Source organism: Coregonus clupeaformis, unplaced genomic scaffold (assembly GCF_020615455.1).
Source record: "Coregonus clupeaformis isolate EN_2021a unplaced genomic scaffold, ASM2061545v1 scaf1701, whole genome shotgun sequence".
NCBI classification, from domain to species: domain Eukaryota; kingdom Metazoa; phylum Chordata; class Actinopteri; order Salmoniformes; family Salmonidae; genus Coregonus; species Coregonus clupeaformis.
Genome location: NW_025535155.1, coordinates 85,441 through 95,449, shown reverse-complemented (window position 1 = coordinate 95,449; position 10,009 = coordinate 85,441). Strand labels below are relative to the sequence as shown.

The window sequence follows — 10,009 nt, the reverse complement described above, 5'->3', positions numbered from 1 at the left end:
TATCCCCTCCTCTCAAAGGTACCTAGCCCTATCCTCTCCTCTCACAGGTACCTACCCCTATCCCCTCCTCTCACAGGTACCTACCCCTATCCACGCCTCTCAAAAGTACCTAGCCCTATCCCCTCCTCTCACAGGTACCTACCCCTATCCACGCCTCTCAAAGGTACCTAGCCCTATCCCCTCCTTTCACAGGTACCTAGCCCTATCCCCTCCTCTCACAGGTACCTACCCCTATCCACGCCTCTCACAGGTACCTAGCCCTATCCCCTCCTCTCACAGGTACCTATCCCTATCCCCTCCTCTCACAGGTACCTAGCCCTATCCCCTCCTCTCACAGGTATCTAGCCCTATCTCCTCCTCTCACAGATACCTAGCTCTATCCCCCTCCTCTTTTTGCAGGTATTTCCTGTTATAGGTACAAATATCCATTCCAGATCCACTTAGTGAGAAATACTACTTAGATACTACACAACCACTCTAAAACGTTTACTCTGAATGTTAATGTTTGGTCTGAGTGTGGTTTGAGATGGTTCACAATGCTTCCTTTGAATAACAATAACACGGTTGAGTTTGTGTCCCAAATTCTTGGATCATATTTTTTATTTTGTTACCATATACTATTCATTTCTGTTGTGCATTCTGCTGGTCCATGACCTCTTTGCTAAGTGAGAACGAAGAGCGATATGTCTCCTCACCTGAGGGTGGCGATAGAGAGATGAGACACAGACCACACTCAGCACCACTGAGATCTGTGTTTGGCATCTCTGAGGACTCTGTCTTCGACATGGTCCAGAGCGGCCAGTCGCAGGGTGACATCGTACCGCTGCCCAAACGGAGTAGACAGGAGAAATACAGACCTAGCAAAATGTCAACGGACGGCAAGTTTATGATGGGTATTGTCGAGTTGGTTATAAACCTTCTCAACTCCAGATTGGCTGAGCTAATGCGAAGTGTCAGTCAGGGAACTCTAGTTCTGCTGACTGGAAGTATCTCAGCAAGTCAACAGTTTGCCCAAGAGATGCTAAGCATGGCGACTTCTAAGATGTATTCCCATGCCATAGAGCATATTGCGCTCGGCCACAAGTCTCCCCTTGAGTTAGAGAGGGAGCTTGAGGCCATCTTGGGTCCTCTGGCTGGACAGGTCATAGTCATCATCATAGATAGCATCATCAAGGCTAAAGCCAACGGAGGAAATGAGGGGAGAGCGTCCAGCCCCTTGACCTATTTTCTAACTGCCATTTCGGCAGAAATACAAAGTCTAGTGGTTCACAGATCGGCTAGCAGACCATCCACCAGACTGTCCAACAACGGCCCACTGCTGAACATTTCCAAGTCAAAGGTCTTAAGATCAGTTCTGCTCAAAATGGCAGAGCTCTTTGGCCAAGGTCCAAGTGAAACCTGTCTAGTTCCACTAGTCCAGAGTCAGTCCAACAACTCCATTTGCGACTGAACTGTGAATGCAGGCACCATTCATCCAAGTACATTTCTGTCCGACAACAGAGTGACAGAAGTGTCATCCGATGTTGTGGATCTTGTACTTGAGGTTTTTTGGATAACAGGATTTTTGGATAACAGGAACCCGTCAAGGCCACAGAGTGCCTGCTCCCACAACTCAGCTAGTGGAGCAATAGATATGAGAGCTCTTGCTGAGGACTTGGTCAGACAGGTGTCTGTCAAACTCAGCCCATTTGTCTCTGAGAGTCAACTCTCCACCATGTCCATGACAGATCTGTCATCATCTTTTTCTGACTCCACCTTGAAGCAGTTGTGTTCTCGCTCTGTTGTTGCTCTGGCAACTGCCTGTCAAGCAATCAAAACAGAGCTCGAGAACCAGAGACCTACCAACCTGGCAGCCAGAGACCTACTATCGTCTCTGGTAGAGACCATTGAGGACATGGATATCTCTGACATCCTCCAGGGCCCGTCGGCCATTTTGGAGGAGGCTGCTGTGATAAAGCACCCAGAGATGTCCACCTCGACAATATACAGATCTCTGCTTCTCGACTCATCTCTCGCCTCCTCTAAGATGGTCACTGAGAGCATTATCTTCAACAACCCATGCCCATCAGAGGAGAATGTGAGTATTCAGAAGGAGCTCCCTGCTGATAAAGTTGACATCCTCCATGGTCAACCAGTGGAGGAGTATATTGTCAAAGCTGAGCAATGCATCATTCAGGTCATTCAGGATGCAGCTGTGACTTATACTGCTGCGCTGGATAGAACCGACTCTTGTGGGAAACTGTCGGAAATCCTATCTGTCCATGTTTCCTCAGAGAATATTGAGGAGGCATCCTCTGATCTCTTTGGTGGAATTATTTCCGACCTGCATGAGGTATCTGAGGTCAATAAGGCCTCCGTGCGTACCAAATCAGGTCGCAAAATGTTTTGGGTGGAAGTGAGTTCAGATTCCCAGATGATTTATACCAAAACCCTGGACAAACTAAGGAAGCTGTTCACCTCCCACCATCTCACTGAGGGAAAAAATACTCCTGTGCAAATCGAGCTCTCTGCAACTGGACTACTTGTAACTGAGGCCACTGTGGAGGAATCTCCTGTACAGAAGACAGACAGTAAGACCCCTTCTAAGTTCTCAGCCTCAGCCCACCAGCTCACCCTCGACACCTGCACTAAAGGGGTAATCAAACAGGTGATCTCGGTGCTGAGGGTGGACACTTCAAAGGAAGACTGCTCCGCTTCCGTTGGGGAGAGCACGTCAAATTCATCCTTCGACTTCAACCAGAAGTTGGACTCGATAATTTCGAAATTGGAGGACCTCACCATTTCGAGTGACGTGACTTCAGCCGAGATTGCCACACTCACGCGATCTCTTTGTGCAGCCAGCAGAACCTCTAACATTTCCATCCAGAGCTTTCACAGTGCTGAGTTCCGAGCTAAGGCCAAACACATTGTGAGTGAGACCATTCTCAGAGCTGCTAGCAAAGCCAGCCATTCTTTGCTACAGAGCATGCCTAGCACCACCTTCTCACACCATGCGGTTTCTACAGCCGAAGATATAGTAAATATTATCATGCAAGACCTTGAAAGTGTATCCCAGTACACTGTGGATGACGCAGACTCCTTCCCACTAGAAGAGAAAAAGCTGGAGTCCCAGCTCAAACCCAGAGTTGTCTTTGACAACTTATTGGATGCTGCTCAAACCATGTACCACAGAGTAAAGGATAGACTGAACATCTTTTTCTCTTTTCCACCAGTGTCAGTCACCACAGCCAAATATGTGCTGGACTCCACCCATGTGGAGACACTCAGACGTTCTAAGTCCGCTGACACTGCTCTTGTTGAGGACAGGAGCCGCCCTCCGTCTGTGAGAAGTGAGAAGCCTTTGTCAAAAGTCTGTTTGGCTAAAAGGTCTAAAGCCCTTGTGTCTTCGAGTGGCTCTTCAACAGACCACCATGTAATTGACACATGCAGTGAGGATTTCACTCTGCCCACCAGGAGTATGTCAGTTGTGAGCAACAACAGTTTGAAGAGAGCCTCTCCTCTCCACGGCAGTGGAATGAGTGAAAGTTGCAAACCTCTTGTGGCTCTAAAAGACGTAACAGTGGCAGTCAGCCAAGAAGGCTTTAGCAAAACTGCAAAGAAGACGCTCAGCTTGATCCTAAATGTGATCAAGTGTAGAGTGGCCAACTCTGAGAGTTCATCTGTTGGGCAGATTGCAAGTGAGGAGTGTCTGATAGCCACTAACATGTTAGACTCTGTACTGGAGAGCCTTGACCAGTTGCCTGACATGAGCGCTGCCGATGAGATCACAAGGATAGAATCCCATACCTCTATCGCAATGGATGAGACAGGTTCACGGTCAACGCTTGTGAGCCAACAAGAAATAAACATATCTGACACCAATATCATAGTGAAAACTATAATGGACACAATGAAGACGGACGACCCAGAGATGACTTCAGCAGAAGAAAATCTGGATAGGCTCCTGTCAGTTGAAGCCCTTCAAGGTGCATCTGGCAACCTGATCGCAAAGGTCCATGGTCTCATTCAGGAGATAACCATAAACCGCCAGCTTCAATCCATGGTTGGCCACAGAAGCCTCTCTCAACCAGCGCTGCCTAAACCAGCCCTGAGGAAGCTGTCAAAGGACGATGCCTCAGAGCTCATTTACAACTTTGCCCAGACTTCTGTTAGGAGACTCCTGGGGCAGTGTATGGGAAGGCCTATGCCACCATCGGCTGAAATGGTTTTGGATCAGGTCATCAAGTTGATGACAGACGTGGTGATGGACAGCCTGACTTATGTGTCCAAGTCTACAATGGAGGATGGTAAGTGAAAGTACCTCTTTTCATCTGCATAGGACTTAATTGTAACATGCTCAATACAAGTCCATGGAGAATAAGAGCACTTCCTCCCAGCTGCCCACTGCACTGAGGCTAGGAAACACTATCACCACCGATAAATCTACAATAATCGAGAATTTCAACAAGCATTTTGCTACAGCTGGCCATGCTTTCCATCTGGCTACCACTACCCCGGCCACCAACTCTGACCCTCTGCTGCAACTTGCCCATGCCCCCCCCTCCGCTTCTCCTTCACACAAATTCAGACAGCTGATGTTTTGAAAGCGCTGCAAAATCTGGACCCCTACAAATCAGCTGGGCTAGACAATCTGGACCCTTTCTTTCTAAAACTAGCCGCCGAAATTGTCGCAACCCCTATTACTAGTCTGTTCAACCTCTCTTTCATAACGTCTGAGATCCCCAGAGATTGAAAGCTGCCGCGGCCATCCCCCTCTTCAAAGGGGGTGACACTCTAGATCCAAACTGCTACAGACCTATATCCATCCTGCCCTGCCTTTCGAAAGTATTTGAAAGCCAAGTTAACAAACAGATCACCGACCATTTCGAATACCACCGTACCTTCTCCGCTATGCAATCCGGTTTCCGAGCTGGTCATGGGTGCACTTCAGCCACGCTCAAGGTCCTAAACTATATTATAACCGCGATTGATAATAGACAGTACTGTGCAGCCGTCTTCATCGACCTGGCCAAGGCTTTCGACTCTGTCAACCACCGCATTCTTATTGGCAGACTAAATAGCCTTGGTTTCTCAAATGACTGCCTCGCCTGGTTCACCAACTACTTCTCAGATAGAGTTCAGTGTGTCAAATCTGAGGGCCTGTTGTCTGGACCTATGGCAGTCTCTATGGGGGTGCCACAGGGTTCAATTCTTGGGCCGACACTTTTCTCCGTGTATATCAATGATGTCGCTCTTGCTGCTGGTGACTCTCAGATCCACCTCTACGCAGACGACACCATTTTGTATACATCTGGCCCTTCATTGGACACTGTGTTAACAAACCTCCAAACGAGCTTCAATGCCATACAACAGTCCTTCAGTAGCCTCCAACTGCTCTTAAACACTAGTAAAACTAAATGCATGCTTTTCAATCGTACGCTGCTGGCACCCGCCCACCCGACTAGAATCACCACTCTCGACGGGTCTGACCTAGAGTATGTGGACAACTACAAATACTTAGGTGTCTGGTTAGACTGTAAACTCAACTTCCAGACTCACATAAAGAATCTCCAATCCAAAGTTAAATCTAGAATCGGCTTCCTATTTCGCAAAAAAGCCTCCTTCACTCATGCTGCCAAACATGCCCTCGTAAAACTGACTATCCTACCGATCCTTGACTTCGCGATGTCATTTACAAAATAGCCTCCAACACTCTACTCAGCAAACTGGATGTAGTCTATCACAGTGCCATCCGTTTTGTCTCCAAAGCCCCATACACTACCCACCACTGTGACCTGTACGCTCTTGTTGGCTGGTCCTCACTACATGTTCGTCGTCAAACCCACTGGCTCCAGGCCATCTATAAATCACTGCTAGGCAAATCCCCGCCTTATCTTAGCTCATTGGTCACCATAGCAGCACCCACCCGTAGTCTGCGCTCCAGCAGGTATATCTCACTGGTCATTCCCAAAGCCAACACCTCCTTTGGCCGCCATTCCTTCCAGTTCTCTGCTGCCAATGACTGGAACGAATTGCAAAAATCTCTGAAGCTGGAGACTCTTATCTCCCTCAATAACTTGAAGCATCAGTTGTCAGAGCACCTTACCGATCACTGCACCTGTACACAGCCCATCTGAAATTAGCCCACCCAACTACCTCATCCCTATATTGTTATTTATTTTTCTCTTTTGCACCCCAGTATCTCTATTTGCACATAATATCTTGCACATCTAGCATTCCAGTGTTAATACTATTGTAATTATTTTGCACTATAGCCTATTTATTGCCTTACCTTCATAACTTGCTACATTTGCACACACTGTATATATATATTTTCTGTTGTATTTTTGACTTTATGTTTTTTACCCCATATGTAACTCTGTGTTGTTTTTATTGCACTGCTTTGCTTTATCTTGGCCAGGTCGCAGTTGTAAATGAGAACCTGTTCTCAACTGGCTTACCTGGTTAAATAAAGGTGAAAAAAAAACAAAAAACATTGCGTTTTATGATGTAAAATTCACTGGTTGTGTCCAAAATGGCACCTTCTTCCATATTTAGTGCACTACTTTTGACCAGACCCTATGGGTCCTGGTCAAAAGTAGTGCACTATAAAGTGAAAAGAATGCCATTTGGGATGCAGTGACTGACTTCAATGGCTGCGTCCTCTTCTCCCAGTTATTGTACACAGGTCGGTCACACTAGCGTGCTCTTCTCACTCAGACACCAGCAATGCCACAAGTGACATCACTCATGGTGTTGTAGCTGACCTTAAGGCTACTGAGGAATTCCCTGCCAGGAGCCTTAGCCCGGCTGATGTAAAGGCTGACGGCATGGCCCGTCTTCCCTCTGCCAGAGGGGAAGAGACTAAGAAGAACAGGAAGTGGCGTTTCCTACCGAAAATGCATACGTTTCCAAAGATCATGATTAAGGTAGGGTGCTCTGTGTTTTGAGATTACATCTACATTTACATTTTAGTCATTTAGCAGACGCTCTTATCCAGAGCGACTTACAGTTAGTGAATACATTTATTAATTTTTTATACTGGCCCCCCGTGGGAAACGAACCCACAACCCTGGCGTTGCAAACGCCATGCTCTATCAACTGAACTACATCCCTGCCGGCCATTCCCTCCCCTACCCTGGACGACGCTGGGCCAATTGTGCGCCGCCCATGAGTCTCCCGGTCGCGGCCGGCTGCGACAGAGCCTGGATTCGAACCAGGATCTCTAGTGGCACAGTTAGCACTGCGATGCAGTGCCTTAGACCACTGCGCCACTCAGGGGACAAGGCAGGGCTGAAATCTGTAAGGCAGGGCTGAAATTTACCCTACAGATTCACTACACCCCTATTGTCTCTCAGCATTAGAACAATACTGTTGTAATTGTCTTTAGGAGGTTGAGTGAGGACGCTGTAATGCAATCCTAATACACATGGGAGAGAGTCAATGGCTATGTCCCTAATGGCACCCTATTCCCTATATAGTGCACTACTTTTTACCAGAGCTCTCTGGGCCCTTGTCAAAAGTAGTGCCTTACGTAGCGAATAGGGTGCCTTTTGGGATGCACACTCGGTATTTTACACAGGCTCAGTTGTCCTGATGTGTTTTGTCAACAGCTGTTCAAGACAAAAGGGGAACCGAAGAGACACCCTGAACAGGATGCGCTGCCTACCAAACGTCTCAGAGAGACTCATATTTCACAGGGTAAGTGATAAGCATCGATAATGTCATATTGATGTATCACCCTATGACAAGCTTGTTAAAACAGTGACAACAGATACAGGCAGACCGACGGACAGACATGCAGACAGACAGGTAGACTGACAGGCAGACGGACGGGCAGACAGACAGACAGACAGGCAGACAGAAAGACAGGCAAACAGGCAGACAGACAGACGGACAGGCAGACGGACAGGCAGACAGACAGACGGACGGACGGACGGACGGGCGGGCAGACAGACAGACAGACAGACAGACAGACAGACAGGCAGGCAGGCAGGCAGATGGATAGACAGGCAGACGGACAGACAGGCAGACAGACGGACAAGCAGACAGACAGGCAGACAGACAGGCAGGCAGACGGACAGACAGGCAGACAGGCAGACGGACAGATGGACAGACACAAACACACACATTCATTTTCTGATTATGAAATGTTCTTATGACAGATGCTGAGTGTGAGGTTCCAGAGGTTCCATCCACTCCCCCTCCCAAGGAGGACCTGACAACCACACCGGCCCCTGCTCCCCAGGAGTCCCAGTCCCGTAAACGCCCACTCATAGTCAGGGTGTTACACGCTCTCTCCAGAGCCATCTCCAAACCATTCAGAGGAGCTTCTGGGAAGAAGAATTAGCCAAATGCCAGATTTTATTAATATGATATTTTAATCAGAGCCTTTATTTAATAAAACATTACTGCATTGATTTCTGTCTATAGTAGTCTTCATGTATGTGCAAGATAACGGTAAAGTACTTCAAACCACATAGTCAAAAGTATTCATAGTGAAGTACCGTTTATGATTATTGATTGTGGAAATACACATAATACAGAAAAGTTGTTGTCACATATAAAGACAGACATAAAGGAGAACTCAGTAGACCAGTCACATTCTCAAGCCATAACTAAATCCATGAATGGATCTCCTATAAGATGACAGGAGAACATTTGTAACACTTTCTATGAAGCCTATATCTATAATGCATACACTCAAGTCATTTACATTTTACATTTTAGTCATTTAGCAGAAGCTCTTATCCAGAGCGACTTACAGTTAGTGAGTGCATACATTTTTGATTTTTTTCATACTGTCATACACTCATAATGACTTAATTGAGTTAAGTGTTAAGTTAAGTGCAGTTATAAACACATAATGAGGGCTTATTATGTATTTCTTGCAATAAAAAAAGAAAAATGCTACTAGTTTATTAAATATTCATGACTGCTATTGCACGGCTCATGTCCACACTTCTGTACAATAGGGGGCAGTAATGCACCATAACGTTGGATGCCAACTGCCTATAAACCCCACTGAAGAAGAAAAAGCTACTCATGTAATGCATGCTGGAAAGCAGACAAAAACTAATGATTTGCAAGAGATCTAAACACGATTTATAAGCTACTGAACAACAAGTCCAAGAAAGCATTGCTAACCGCGTTTGCACTTTGAACAGATTTCTCGACAATAATAATGGAAGATGTGACTGGGGCTCAGCTCATTGCAGAGGCACTAAAAGCTCAGGTGAAGTGTGTGCAATTTATATAAAACAGTGTTATACTGTGTAACCGTGTTGCTAAGAATATATTAGTCGCTGATCATGTCCTTGGCAGTGAGAATGTAGCACTACGAGTTGTGAAAGTGTGCCAAAGGTCATTACATTTACATTACATTTTAGTCATTTAGCAGACGCTCTTATCCAGAGCGACTTACAGGAGCAATTAGGGTTAAGTGCCTTGCTCAAGGGCACATTTACGTCATTTAGCAGACGCTCTCATCCAGAGCGACACACAAATTGGTGCATTCACCCTATAGCCAGTGGGATAACCACTTTACAATTTGGGGGGGTAGAAGGATTACTTTATCCTATCCCAGGTATTCCTTAAAGAGGTGGGGTTTCAAATGTCTCCGGAAGGTGGTGAGTGACTCCGCTGTCCTGGCGTCGTGAGGTAGCTTGTTCCACCATTGGGGTGCCAGAGCAGCGAACAGTTTTGACTGGGCTGAGCGGGAACTATGCTTCCGCAGAGAGGAAGGGAGCCAGCAGGCCAGAGGTGGATGAACGCAATGCCCTCGTTTGGGTGTAGGGACTGATCAGAGCCCGAAGGTACAGAGGTGCCGTTCCCCTCACTGCTCCATAGGCAAGCACCATGGTCTTGTAACGGATGCGAGCTTCAACTGGAAAACAGTGGAGTGTGCGGAGGAGGGGGGTGACGTGAGAGAACTTGGGAAGGTTGAACACCAGACGGGCTGTGGCATTCTGGATGAGTTGTAGGGGTTTAATGGCACAGGCAGGGAGGCCAGCCAACAACGAGTTGCAGT

At 47.0% G+C, this 10,009-nt stretch overlaps 1 protein-coding gene across 2 annotated transcripts; it reads left to right on the top strand.

Annotated features, from left to right (window-relative positions):
* Positions 1-1,308: 1,308 nt before the first annotated feature.
* LOC121564400 lies at positions 1,309-8,399 on the top strand. Of its 2 annotated transcripts, none has more exons than XM_041875744.2 (4): positions 1,309-4,286; positions 6,700-6,908; positions 7,593-7,680; positions 8,145-8,399. In XM_041875744.2, exons 1-4 carry the CDS (start codon positions 1,634-1,636, stop codon positions 8,327-8,329), a joined length of 3,135 nt encoding a protein of 1,044 aa, XP_041731678.2. In that variant the 5' UTR covers positions 1,309-1,633; the 3' UTR covers positions 8,330-8,399. The 2 variants fall into 2 exon arrangements, with proteins under 2 accessions (XP_041731678.2, XP_045074577.1); XM_045218642.1 differs by having other exon boundaries at positions 1,310-4,286; positions 6,655-6,908.
* Positions 8,400-10,009: the final 1,610 nt, after the last annotated feature.

Coding starts and splice junctions, on each gene's coding strand:
- LOC121564400 (XM_045218642.1), top strand. CDS start 1,634: ATGAGAGCTCTTGCTGAGGACTTGGTCAGACAGGTGTCTGTCAAACTC. Junction 6,909..7,592: donor TTCCAAAGATCATGATTAAG/GTAGGGTGCTCT, acceptor TTTTGTCAACAG/CTGTTCAAGACAAAAGGGGA. Junction 7,681..8,144: donor AGAGACTCATATTTCACAGG/GTAAGTGATAAG, acceptor TTCTTATGACAG/ATGCTGAGTGTGAGGTTCCA.